The sequence below is a fragment of the Mauremys reevesii genome, linkage group 7, assembly GCF_016161935.1.
Source record: "Mauremys reevesii isolate NIE-2019 linkage group 7, ASM1616193v1, whole genome shotgun sequence".
Classification (NCBI taxonomy): Eukaryota; Metazoa; Chordata; order Testudines; family Geoemydidae; genus Mauremys; species Mauremys reevesii.
The window spans coordinates 20,821,363-20,835,100 of record NC_052629.1 but is presented as its reverse complement, the minus strand read 5'-3'; the positions used below and the strand labels follow the sequence as shown (position 1 = coordinate 20,835,100).

Here is a 13,738-nt window from a genome sequence, read left to right as displayed (position 1 = left end):
AACAATGCAAGTTTATGAAATTGCTCTTCAGATTCTACATCCCTTCCTAGAGTAAGATTTTAAAGAAAATGTTCTTACCTGACTAGCAAGAGAGAGTATAAACGCCCAATCTTCCTGCCACTGTTCCTCTCGCAGTGAGAAATGTAAACCAAAGCTTTGGGAGTACCATGACTCCCACTCTTTCCAACGGGTGTAAAACCTAGATCAGTGAGCAGCAAAAAAGGATGTAAAGCAAGTAAGATAGTAGTTTGATTTTTGAGAATAAGTGAGTCATACAACAACTGATGGTAATATTTTAGAGTTTAAGAGTCAACATTTATGAAAGAATAGAATGGGTTTCCTATTTCCATCTTGCAAAAATAATTTTAAAAGAAATCTTGTGAAACTTTAAAATCTAAACTCTTCCATGCCGGCAATTTCCATTGGGCAGAAACAGACTGTGCATCAGAAAAACACAACTCCAAGTCCCAAGGAGGCAGACCAGCTGTAGCTTACCTGTAAACAGTTCTCCGAGCAGCCATCAACTAATTCAGAGTTTGCATATGATTGGTCCTGTTTATCATGAAAAGGAAGCAACTAAGCTAATGTTTTAATACCATCTATGTGACGGCTGTATATGAACAAGCAGACAGTTAACCAAGCTGTGCTATTTTATGCATTTGTCTGAGAACACGCAGAGTCTTTTCAATTGGTGAATGTATAATGTTGTAAGAAGACCAACTGACAGTAAGGCAACAAGTTATCCTCTTCTCATAATTCTTTCCACCGCCACAGAGGAACTACTGGGATTGCTCAACCGCGAACTTTGACAAAGACTATCCATAAAGTGAAATAGCTATCTTGTATTGTTTTATGAATTAAAGGAAATGATACAAGAGTCAGTCTGCAAATTAGCTGGTACAAGGCTGATCATCCCTGCCTAAGAAGCCACTTGATATCTGACTGAGTGGGATTGAATGTCCACAGGAGGCACTTATCGTAACTGATGAAAGGCTTCTAATGGCCAATTTGATACATCTTGCATAGTTTATTTTGAAGCCTTACTGCCTTTTTTTGGTAAATGTAGTTCCATAGGGAACAAACAAGGCATAGAATTTCATGTAAATTTAATGTTCTGTTTAAGGAGCAATTCCTTACTCTTCTCTCATCTGAAGAATGCAGATTTTCTTCTTTCAGGTGAATTGGTTTAGGACACAAGTAAAGTAGATATGTCTCAAATTCAAATGGATTGTAGTCCCCCCCTCAGGTAGAAATCCAAAACCTTTTTTAAAGAATGACTTTATCAAGAACAAATTGTATGTTAATTTCAAAAATGGGTAATTACTAAAATGTTTGAAATAGCCACAGATTTTTAATCACCAAAACACAGTTATATGTTAACATCTGTAAGATGCACCATATTCAAAAATATTCAGATATTGCAAAGCAGCATAATTACACATCTGTAAATTGTTAACCATAAGCATGACGTTGGAATGATTTGTAGCTGTCACTAGCAAACTAGAGATGCTTTTCTGTTCAAGAAGCCAGTTTAGGAGGGCATGCAGAAAAACATTGCCAGAAGTTGTGTGGATCTTTCAGTGCTGCCAGTAAAAAAAAAAAACCTCAGCGATCCTGACCCCCCCGAGACTAGACTTCAGTGCAGAGAGGACAGAGGGTGGGTCATGGAATACATGTCTGCATCACATCTTGAAGAACCAAAGTAACCATTTCCTCTTCGAGTAGATGCAGCCATGTAGTCCACTTACATGACTTACAAGCAGTTCCCACCCCAGAAGGTGGGCTCGGAGTCTACCTAAACAAGGACTGCAGGACAACCGTACCAAAACTCCATCCACCCTGGAAGATGTAGTAATGGCATAATGGTTTATAAATGTACATATGGATGACCACATAGCAACCTTGCAAATGTCCAATATTGAAATGTCACTGAGTAACACTATTGACATTGCTTGTGCTCTAGTAGAATGAGCTCACGTTCTACGAGAGCAGAGGAGATGCAGCTGAAGATATTTCATATGCAGCCTTGATAAAGGATGTTATCCATTTAGAGATTGTCTATGAAAAGACCACTTGACCTTTCATATGATCTGCATGAGACACAAAGACGAGGCAAAACACGAAACAGGCTAGTCCTGTCCAGATGGAAGGTTAAACTTCTTCATACACTGGACATCAGGTGATGATGCTCCTCCAAAAATGAATGCAACTTAGGAAAGAACACAGGTAAATATACCGTCTGGTACAAATGAAACTTGAGAAACCACTTTAGATAAAAATTTGGGGTGTGCTCAAAGTAACTTTGTCCTCGGAGAATTATGTAAAAGAAGGCTCTGCCATCAGAGCCTGCAACTATCAGTCTTCTTGTGGACGTTATCGCTACTAGGAATGCAGGTTTTCTGACACAGAAGTGGACAGGGACAAGATGCCCGGGGCTCAAATGGAGGTCCCATTAAAGCTGCTAGGACTGTGTTAAGGTCCCAGAGAGGAACAGACACTTGGACTAGAGGATGGAGATGATACCCTTTTAAGAATCTTGCTACCATAATATTGGAGAAGATGGGGTTTAAACATTGTCTACTGCAGGGGAAAATATCCTCAACAACGATCCCCACATGTGGTGCTTGCTGTGCTTAGGCAAAGCCAACATCAAGGAGTGGTATTCGATTTGCAAATCGTTCATGACAGACTCAGGTGGCAAGGGATCTTTGTCTAAAGGAGCATCTGCTTGAATAGGCCTGCTGCAGCACCAAGGCCTACACTGGATCGGAGGTTGCCCTCAGGTTGCAAGAATGCTGCCACTTCACATTGTGGCCACTCCAGGTCCTGTGGGGACTTGTCTGCCTCCTCCAGAAGGAGTGTGGACCAGCACAGTGTGAATGTTGGCATACAGGATGGAGTAGGTCCCATCAACTGCTCCCCAATACAGTGCAGGGAGGGCAGGGACCCCATACCATTGACTCCAGTTCTGGCCTTGGAGTGACTGTTGAGTCCGGTACTGACAAGGGCAATGTCAACACCAGCTATTTCTGCGCCAGCAGCATTTCAAGCAGCAACTAACCTCCTCTGCCTTTCTGACCCGACCTCTCCCTTAGTTCAGGACTCTGCCAGGGCTGCATCATTTATGGCCTTGTTGGCTGGGTAGGCCGCTGAACCTGTGGGTCTGTTGGCTGAAAACCCCAATGTTTCTTTTCTTCAGTAAGTGGAAGTGGGGCCGGTGTTGGGCTCAGCACAAATTACCTCCTTGGCACTGGGAACTTCTTTGGTACTCCCGCTTTCAGTGCCACCAATATTACTGTGGTGGCACTCGCCGCCCTCCACTTCAGCACCATTAGTCACCTCAGTATCTCTGCCGATTTCAGAGTCGACACCACTCGATTTTGAGGCTCCGTTCCATAGAGGGATTGTATTCAGAAATTTAATCATTCAAGTGTTTCACTTCAGCAAAATTTATGAAGATTCCAACTTGCTGGCTCTTCCTGTTAATCGTCGTCATCTTTGTCTTCTGTAGACGATTTTACCAGTTCCTCTAACTCTTCGTTAGTCAATGTTTCTCTATGGCCTCATAGAATTCTTCAATTTCTTCCTCAAGGATGTCGACGAAGCCATACCACCCACTTGCCTGGCCACCTGAACAGTGTGTTTCACGTTTTTGTCAATGGTCAGGAAACCCTTAAAGTCATTCACACATTCTTTCCATAGGTTTTGCCAACATGCATTGACTGTTTCAGGCTTGATTGCCGATTGCATCATTTATATTAAACAGGCAATGGATGCAATGTTGAAGGATTTCCGACACTCCATCACATTAAGATTGGGATCAGCATCCATAGCACTACATATCCATGAGAACGTAAGCCTTGTGTACGTGGCCTTGAAACAGCAAATGACGCCTTGGTTGAGAGGTTGGAGGGGGGTGGGGGGGAAGAGAAGTCTTCAACATCGTTATGCGCAAACCAGAGTGCCTCAGGGTGGCCAGGAACATTGTCCTCTTGTTGAATTTGTTTGGAAAATGTTGGCTAAAAACAGTTTAGCCATTTCTAAAAATGAGGCTAGGGAAAAATACATTGTTTTGCCATGTTAAAAAATTCTGGCAACCTTTTCTCTGAGAAGATCTAGTGCTCCCCTGCTTTGGAGCAAGGATTTGAAATTTGGCAGGGATGGTCTTGGTGTCAGGGATGTTACTCCTGGGGGAATTCTGCACCACGGCACATGCACAGAATTAATGTTTCCCCACAGTTTTTTTTTTTTTTTTTAAACCTCCACAGGAAACACATTCTGCCAGAGAGGCTCCGCAGTTACGCCTTTTGCCAACCTGGGGCACCAGAACAGAGGCAGGCGTCTCACTTGCTGTAGCAATCAGCAACCGATCGGGAGAGTGAGAAGAAGCTACATTCCTCACAGGGCAAGGAGGCACAGGATATGGGGGAGAGGGGGACAGACTGGGTCACACAGGGCTGCTGGAGTTCAGAAGGGCTAGTGGGGAGACAGAGCGAAGCAAGAGCTGAATGGGAGCGGGGGTGCACACAGGGGGAGGGTATGCAGGGACACATTGGGTCGGGTGAAGATGTGCCTGACTGATTGACCTCCAGTCTCTCCCAGCCAGGGTCTCCAAACTCCCTGACAATTCCTCCCTCCTGCCCTGAAAAACCTTTTCCATACTTCTCCCACCCACACCCAGCCAACAACTCCTCCAGGTTCACTCCCAGTTACCCTGACTCCAAGCCTTTGCACTGCTTGTGAGGGGTGTGGGAAATATGTTTCTATATTATAATTTAAATGCACTATTACTCAAAGTTCTGTATTAATATGTCTAGTAAGGAATTTGTCAAAAACATTTCCTGAATCTTTATTCTTGTCTGTTTTGTTAAATATACTTGTTGACAGGTATTTTGAAATAAATTACCAAAATAACTGAAAATGGCATGATTATATTGTTATTTTGACAAATAAAATACGCAGAATTTTGCAGATTTTTAAAATATTGTGCACAGAATTTTTTATTTTTTGGTGCAGGATTCCTCCAAGGAGTAGATGTACCTTGTGCTGCTCCCATGAAAATCCAGCCAAATTTGGGTAAGTTACAAGCCATTGGCAGGGGGAAAAACAAAAACAAACAAAAAAACCCACTACGGTTCATCCGTTCTCACCAGATATTAGCTCCAGTTTCACAGCCATTCTGAAGACTGCGCACATTGGGAATGCTTCAGACAGAGGCTAAGGAGGCCTTTCCCTGAAATTGCAGCTCTTGGCTCCTGCAAGTAGTGCCCAGGCACCAGAATGGAAAGAAGGGACGCTGTCTCCCCTTTTCTCTCAATTGTACCCCTGCTAGCACCCAAGCAGCATGCAGAAGAAAGTTGTCCCTTCTGTATTTGAATCAGGCAAGACCACGACCCCATGGAGTAACCTGGGACCAGGAAGAGGTTACAGACAATGACTGAACAAAACTGGGAGCCGAGGGGGGAGAGGGAAACTGGAATTGGCTGGGCAAGAAGAGTGGGAGCCGAGGTGGGAAATGGGGAGTGATGGAAAGAGACTGGACAGCTAAAAAAGCAGGTGTAGGGACAAAGATAGGCTGGGAAAGAGACAGACCATGCGGCCATGGATGGAAAGAGACTGGACAAAGAGGCCAGTGAGATTGGACAAGGAACTGGGGGGGAAGAGACAGGCGGACAGACTCAGAATGCTGGGCAAGGAGGCTAGCCACAAGACTGGAGGGGCAGAGAAGAGACACGACAGAAGGGTCAAGCCTGTGGGGAAAACAGGCAAGAGTTTGTGCCCACTAGAGACTATTCCCCTCTCCAGAGACTGGAATGGAACCCTTGATTCCCTAGTCTCACCACTTCTGTGCGGTCAGCAAATATCTGTAAAATCCACTGGCAAAGTATCCAATTCCTCCTCTACTGCTGGCCCACAGAAGATGAAAACCTACTACTGCTATCAGTTTCTCCATTAGCTCAAATGGCAGAAGTCAGTATGTTGGATCTAAAGGTCCCAACCCTGATGATGAACCAGGTGGGTGTCAACAGAATACCATATGATGGAATTTGTCTTTTCAGTTCGCAACCTTAATCTTTTTCATGTAGGGTGTTTTTAAAACCGTAATTTCCTAGGTTCTTAAAAAAGTTAGGAAGTGCCAGAATTAATAAGGTTTTCCATGCAACCTTAATTTGGCCCCCTTGTGAGCATATATATTATGATACAGTCTTTGGTTACATGACCACATTTTTTGTGGGTGCCAAATCTGAGATATCTGGGATCTGATTTGCATAAGTGCTGAACATTCACAGCTACAACTGAAGTCAATGGGAGCGGGACTTCGAACATATGCAATGCTATTACAATACTAAGTACTCTGCAAAATCAAGTCTTGAGTGTTTCAAATTGGGCAGTTAGAATGATGGATACTTTTACCTTAATTTCTCTGTGCCTTAGCTCCCTATTTGTAAAATGGAACTAACACCAACTTTGTGGCCTCACAGTGGTGCTATGAAAATAAGTTCATTAACATTTGTTGAACAAAAGCTCAGATTTTATAGTGATACACCCCACAGAAAAGCCCATGAGGACATAAATAATTCTGTTTTCAGAGCAGGGTTTGAATACTGTGCAGTAAGGCAAGCATGAGGCCAGATGTGGAACAATGAAGAGAAAACATATTGAAGAGCTCCTCATCCAGTGAACATGGTCCATTCCATGCACTGAATGAGATGGGGAAAACGTGACTATCATAATGCATATGGCACAAAAGGGACAAGTTAAGGTTACACAAGCAACTTTAATTCTCACATTTCCTAACTTTTGAGTTCTTGACTTTGCAACCTGATGTTATTTTAACATATATTTTCCACACGCTAAAAACTAAGTTACTTAAAAGTTTAGTTACTATATAAAGAACTAGCACATACGGGTCCAGAACAAGCTCACTACACTTCACAATGTGAAAGCTACAGTAATCGACATACTATAGCTCGTGGTAAGGACATTGTGTGGAATTTAAAGCACTGAAAATAAGAATTTTATTTGGTAATACAATTGACTTACACAATATACACGTTTTTGGTTTATTTATTTTTTGGGAGGGGGGTTGTTTTTAAAGATAAACTAAACACATTTCAACTGTGCTGTAATTCATCCCTTTTATTCCACATAATTAAATATAAATCCACGAGTTCATCACTATATTACAATCGATGCTACTGGAAAAATATTCCTGAACTTAACATGAGAAATTTACCAGCTTACCAATGTGAACAGTCATGTAAACTGTCATGGAGAGCTTTCCGTAGCACCGAATCCTTGTCATAAATGCCCCAAGTAGCTTGTAGTACTGAATCAAGCAGGCAGTCCCCTGCAGTCCGATTCCAAAGTGCATATAGTCTACTATCCAAACGCGTACCCAATTCCAAAGACCAGTTTATAATGGGAGATTCCTCTTCTAGTTCTACAATACAAGAAAAATCCTATGTAAATGTTACTTGCAATTAGACTCTTTTCAACATGAAAATCTATATTACAGGTAAACTGGTTATCAGAAAATACTATACAATCAACAATTTACATATATCTATTCACCTTAACATTACAAAAACAGATGCACTAAACAGGGTAGAGCTGAGCTCCCTGAACTAAACATTGTGGATTAAAAAAAAGCAGACATTCAACTTAAAAACCATAATTTGTTTCAAGAGAGCTACTCAAGTGGAAAGATTGTTCACCAGTTTTACTTAAACACAGGAGAGATAGAGAGAGAGCATTGAAGAGCTCATGACCTTCAGAAGTTTTTAGACTAACAAATTCATAGGTTTCACAAATTTTACCAGCACCACAGCGCACTTTCTTTCTGTCCCTTCAGAAGTACTCCTAGTGTTAAAGTCAAATCTCTAATCTTTATATTAAAAAGGTAGAAATTTGCCTGCAAATACCAACCTATCCAGCATCAAATTTTGCTTTAAATATAGAATTTATGTATTATTTCAAATTAAATAAAATATCGCTTTAATTGCAGATAGCAAGACTTTAGGGCTTAGTTGTAATAACTAGGGCCCTGCGCAGATACAAAAAAAATGTGTATCCGCAGATTTGCAAGGCTCTAAACAGCTCCACAGGTCACAGCACAGCCATGGGCACTGGGGGAGGGGGCGGCTCGGCTCGCTTGTCCGCTTTTCACAGGGGAAAACCCCTGCCCCTTCCCCTCTTTTTCCTCCCCAAGGCCCCACTCCCCTTCCCCCCGGCCAGGCCAGTACGGAGCCCAGCTGGGGAGCCCGGGCCATGAGACGAGCCAAACTGGCACTTATGGGGAGCCGTGGTAAACCCTCCACCTGCCCTGGATGCACTGCCTGGGGGGGGCAGGGACTCAGGCCGGGGGCTGCTTGCCTCTCCCCACCTGGCCCAGGGCAGGTGGAGGATCCGCCATGACTCCCCACAGCTGCCCGCCCCTTATCACGGCCGGGCTGTGGTGCCAGGTCGGTGAGAGCCATGCTGGCAGCTGTGGGAAGCTTGAGTCTCTCCACTTGCCCTGGTGAGTCTGTGCTACAGCTCCAGAGCCCTGCACAGATACAAAATTCGTATCCACATCCGCACTGATATCCACAAAAATGGACCACAGATAAAGTGGATAGCCACGGATTTGCAGGGCTCTAGCAATAACACACTCTCTCTAGAGAAGTACTTACCTTTCTGAACATCCCTATCAAGTACTTCATCAAATAACTTCTCTTGGACTGTTTGTGGTAAGTCTTCAATATCTGGAAAAAGAACAATGAATAAAATTGCTTAACACCAACACATTTAAAAATGGAGGCGTACTGATATATGGAATGTGTGTAGTTATTGATTAGCTGATTCTTACTGTTCACCCTCCTTAACCACTAATTCCTTAACAAGGCTTTGCTATTTTCCATTCAGCCATGTGTGGCCCAAAGCTCCAGATCCCAGACTAAGCTAAAAATCCTTTATGCTGGCTTGTCATGGCGTTCAAAGCACTAAGGGACCTGACACACAGGATTTCTGGACGCCTGTAGGATCTCCAAAGATCTCCTCCAGTGGAATCAGTGAAGTAGGGAACCAGATGAGAAAGCAAGAAATAAGTAGAGAAGAAGAGTTTTTCCGTATCAGTCTTAGGAAAACCTTGCTCTAGTGCAGATGGTAAATGGAAAGTTGTTTTTCTAATACCATGGACACCAAGTCCAACACGCTGTTACTTGCCTGCATACCCTTTAGGAAGGGCCCACGGCCTTTAGGAAGGCCTACTTCTGCAGCAAAAATGATTGTATTCTGTGGTAAGGCAAATGGTTGTTTTATGGGACAAATTTTCTTATCCTATGATGTGATAAAACATTGATGTACGAAGTTTGGAGCACACCAAATATACTTCAACTGAGATAAATAAGGGCAAATTACATAATTACACTCCTCAAAACTGGAATTTTATAATAAAATGAGTTTCAGAAACTATTTTCACTTTTGGAAATAGGCAACCTGTTCTGTTCCAGTGGGCTCTGCATATTCATTTCGCACTGTGAAAACATTCAGTTGTACTTTCCCCGAACCCTCCTACGCCTCCCAAAAAAAACATTAAAGGAAAGTTATTTTTAAAAATCTTTAGCAACACGACACTATCAGATTGTCTGCTTCACATTACATGACCCACTGAATCAGAACAAATGAAGTAGCCATAAATGCTACTTTTTGCAGTGGGGAACAATTCTGTTGTTGTGAGATAGGAGTACAGTGGACCCCTACTTATGGTCATAGTGCACTACAGCCACTGTTTACCTATTGTTGGAAAAAATAGCTTAAATGACTGAACACAAAATGGAACAGAAAAAGTCACTATACAGTTTTCCTCACAAGGATTCAGAAGAGGGAATTCTAGACAGATAAGCATATTAAAGTAAAGGCTGTGTTATCTGGCAGTTTACCAACCGGAAAGCTCTAGAAACCACCATTTCTGATCTCTCCCAATACAAATCTTCATTAGGGTTGCCAGGTGTCCAGACCAGAAAACCCAGTCAAAAAGGGACCCTGGCAGCTCCAGTCAGCACCATTCACCAAGCCATTAAAAGTCCGGTTGGTGCGGGGCCAACAGGCTCCCTACTTGGCTCTGCGTGGCTCCCCAGAAGCGGTGACATGTCCCCGCTGCTCATAGGCAGAAGAACGGTCACGGGGGCTCTGTGTGCTGCCCCGGCCCTACCCTGAGCACTGGCTCCGCAGCTCCTGCAGGTGGAAGCAGTGTGCAAAGCTGCCTGGTGCACCTCTGCCTAGGAACTGCAGGGGCATGTCGACGCTTGCGGGTAGCCATCCGAAGTGAGCACTGCCTGGATGCGGCACCCCAAAACCCTTCCCGTGTCCCAACCCCCTTCCCCGAGTCTCCCTACCACACCTAAACTCCCTCCCTCGGTAAGTATAACTCTTAGTTAACCAGAATTTTTGACTAAACCACCACCCCCCATTCACGAAACATGCCAAATAACAAAGCTTTTACTGTATCAAGAGCATTTTTAGGTGAGCGGACAGCCAGACCTGGAAGCATGTCCTCTGCACTTTCATAATCCAGGGTCACGGTAGTTTGTAGTTTCATACACAATTAAAGTAACAGAGGCATCATTAACAAAGTGAGGAGCATTTCATAATTACCTGCAGGTAATGTAAATGTTACGAGGTCAGTTAAAAAATAGCAAGCAAAATCTCCCTTTCGTTGATGAAGAGACGCAGCAATTTCACGCCGGATTTGTTCTGTAAGCTCTGGACACACCATTGCTGGAATGCACTTTGCCGCATGTTGTGATACCTGTAATATAACAGACTTATTTCTCCTGATAGCTATTTATATTTAACCAAAAATAGTAAGAAGCGTTAGGCTTTAGATAACATTTCATAGAAAACATTTTGAGGAAAAGAGGGATAGAGTAAGTATTTAAAGTTGTTTATAAAAAAGGAATCTGGAATAAACACAACTCTGAGGGAAAAAGTGATCCCATCAAGACAGATGCAAGGTGGTCACAAATGAGTGTAAATATGAATCTCCTCAAAGACATTACAAATAAGTCAACAGCTATCACAAATGGAGTGAATGCAAATATCGTTTACTCATTATGAAGCTAACAGGCACTAAATTGACCACCACATAACAGCCTTGCTTCCAGCAAAAAATGAAATTGAACAGATGGCTGATGGGGTGGGGTGGAATCAGATAACAGAAGCAAACAAAATGATAGTTCATAAAATGCTGATCCAAACTCGAACCACTGAGGCCACATGGTGACAAAAGGAAAAAGCCTGATGTTATGGATGGGCACGGATTACAATTTAGTATCCTCATGTAAATTTCTTCTTTGCTTCATTATATTACATGGAATTCTATACCCCATACTGAATACTTCCCATTTCTTACCTCCCACTTGCCAGAAGTCTAATAAGTGGGGAAATGACTCTTTACATGGACCACAATATTCTGAAGGATTCTGGCCATCAATGGCAGGAAAAAAGTCAAATATTAACATCAGGTACACATCTGGACTACACAATGGAGATATTTTAAAATATTTGAAAGACATGCATTTTAAAGGGGTCATTCTGACAAACCTAGGGAACAGTATTACTACTATTTGCTAGGGTTCCGTACACATTTTCACAACTATTGCAGGTAAAAATTGCTACTGACAAAATCAAAAATACAGGATTTTTCAGTGAAGCTAACTTTGTTTTAAATCTATCCATCAAACCAGTTACATACGCGTCCTTCATCACTTAAATGTGCAGTTGCATGTACTAACTGCACAAAATTTCCCACTAGTCGTTTCTTCTGCTGCTTTGTTCCTCACCCCCAGGCTTTAGATACATTATGTGCATCTCATCCCCCTTCTCCCACACACTAGCTTCCTTGGGAAAGTCAATCCTCCAACCCTGCGGTAAGAGTAATTTTTCTCATTAAATTGTCCTTTAAAAGTTGCGTGGATTCCTGATTCAGCTCTAAGCAAGAAGGGGAGTGAACTGAGGCTCTGTTGAGTAATTCTTCCCTGAAAGGAGGTAGTTTTGAAAGTACACAAGGGTGCCTCTAGGTGAACTTTACGTATCATCTGACCCATCTGCCCTGTCTGTTCAGGCCTAATTTTTAGGTCCAACTTGGACCGAAGAACACCTAACCAAGTGAAGCAAGTTGTTCTCCAATCCACCCGCAACCCTTTCCACCAAACCAGAGTCACCCACAACACTGCTGCCCTCTACCTGTCGAGTCATTTCTCCCCTTCCTGCCTGTGGAGTTGGCACAGTTGCAGCTGCATACCTGCTCCTGCCATGTGCCACCCCCGCTGTGCTGTGTGCACTGTGGAGCAAAGGCTGCTGCAACTCCTCAGCACACTCAGATACAGCAAGTGTTTGTAAGTGTTTTGCTCTAGTGGCAGTTCCTCTCCCCCAGCCAAAAGCACAGGAGGCAGCAAAGTAGTTTACTTCCACTGCAATAAGGTCAGGAAGTATGACCAGACTGCTTATATCTTAAAGTTTCTTGTCAGATATGTGGATATGACAGTCTTGCTGTTTTAAGAGAACTACTGCTGAAAAGGGGAAAAAAGAAAAAAAAAAGGCACAAAGATGCTACTCATGCATTTGTCTGTCTCCATCACCTAGCAAAGAAAGTCGCACTGCAATGATTGCAAAATGTGGTAAGGTTACGTAAAAACTTTATTTGATCTAAACAAGGGCCAAAGTAACTCACCTCTGTAAGCAAAATTGCTAGCATATTCTGCCTTTGAAAACGTATAGCCAGATGTACAAGTGTGTATCCCACATCAAAAGCAGAAGGGCGATTTAGCAGGCGTACTTCATCTGCTGTAAGCTGGCGTGCAATATCTCCTCCTGATGACTTATATGCTTCAACAGCAGCTAAATCACCTTCTACAACTCCTGAAGACACACAAAGCACATTATCATTATCATATAAAATGAAGTTATGATTCTGGATCAAACTACCCTATTTCACACTTTCCCTATGCCCGTTGGACTCCAGTCTTTAACAAAAGCAAAATTGCTCACAGCTGTTTTGAAGTGTTCTGCAGTCTTGCACTGACCTTACCCACCAGACCAGTTCCATGCTCCAGCAAGCATATGCTAGGACACCAAGTCAGAGTAGGAGCCTGTGATCCAAGTAAAGCTTGGTGTTGTGGACCATCAGATGACACACTTGGTTTAAATATAGTACATAGCCCTTACATCTTATTATGGATGATGAAAGTGGCCACTCATCATAAAATTCTATTTTGACAACTTTGCCTGCAGTTTATCTTAAAGCCTGTCAAAAATCAGTATACTCTGTATACTGTATGCAAAAGTTTGTTTTGACAAATCCCTTCAAACACAACTTTTTAAATCTTGCCATTTATCACAGAAAATACTCTTGTACAAAGAAAATGTAATGTGGCATTGACATTCCATCCTAATATACAAGATAAGATGGAAGAAAAATTTAATGTGGAATTGCCTTTCTAATACTTAGGTCATAGATAATACTTACTGTAACTCCTTGATCAACTGTCATGTAAAGTATTTGTATAAAATATTTATTCTGTGCTTACAAGTAGTCTTTCTAAACACCAATATTCCCTTTTTAAACCGGTGGCACCTGTCAGTAACCAAGATGAAAAGAAATGCATTTGTCTGTTTCCGTATATACCAGCGGTGGTTGAGCCCCCATACAGCTCTTTTACACTTAAAGTGTGACTCTCAGAGCCCCACACATCCG

At 42.6% G+C, this 13,738-nt stretch overlaps 1 protein-coding gene across 2 annotated transcripts in view; it reads right to left on the bottom strand.

Annotated features, from left to right (window-relative positions):
• ZRANB1 (zinc finger RANBP2-type containing 1) overlaps window positions 1-13,738 on the bottom strand; it is a 69,224-nt gene that overhangs the window by 15,840 nt on the left and 39,646 nt on the right. For both annotated transcript variants that reach the window (XM_039482487.1, XM_039482488.1), the window contains 5 exons: window positions 12,716-12,903; window positions 10,639-10,792; window positions 8,676-8,747; window positions 7,246-7,444; window positions 79-199 (listed from right to left, as the gene is read on the bottom strand). In XM_039482487.1, coding sequence (XP_039338421.1) covers window positions 79-199; window positions 7,246-7,444; window positions 8,676-8,747; window positions 10,639-10,792; window positions 12,716-12,903 — 734 coding nt within the window. The remainder of the gene's footprint in view (window positions 1-78; window positions 200-7,245; window positions 7,445-8,675; window positions 8,748-10,638; window positions 10,793-12,715; window positions 12,904-13,738) is intronic.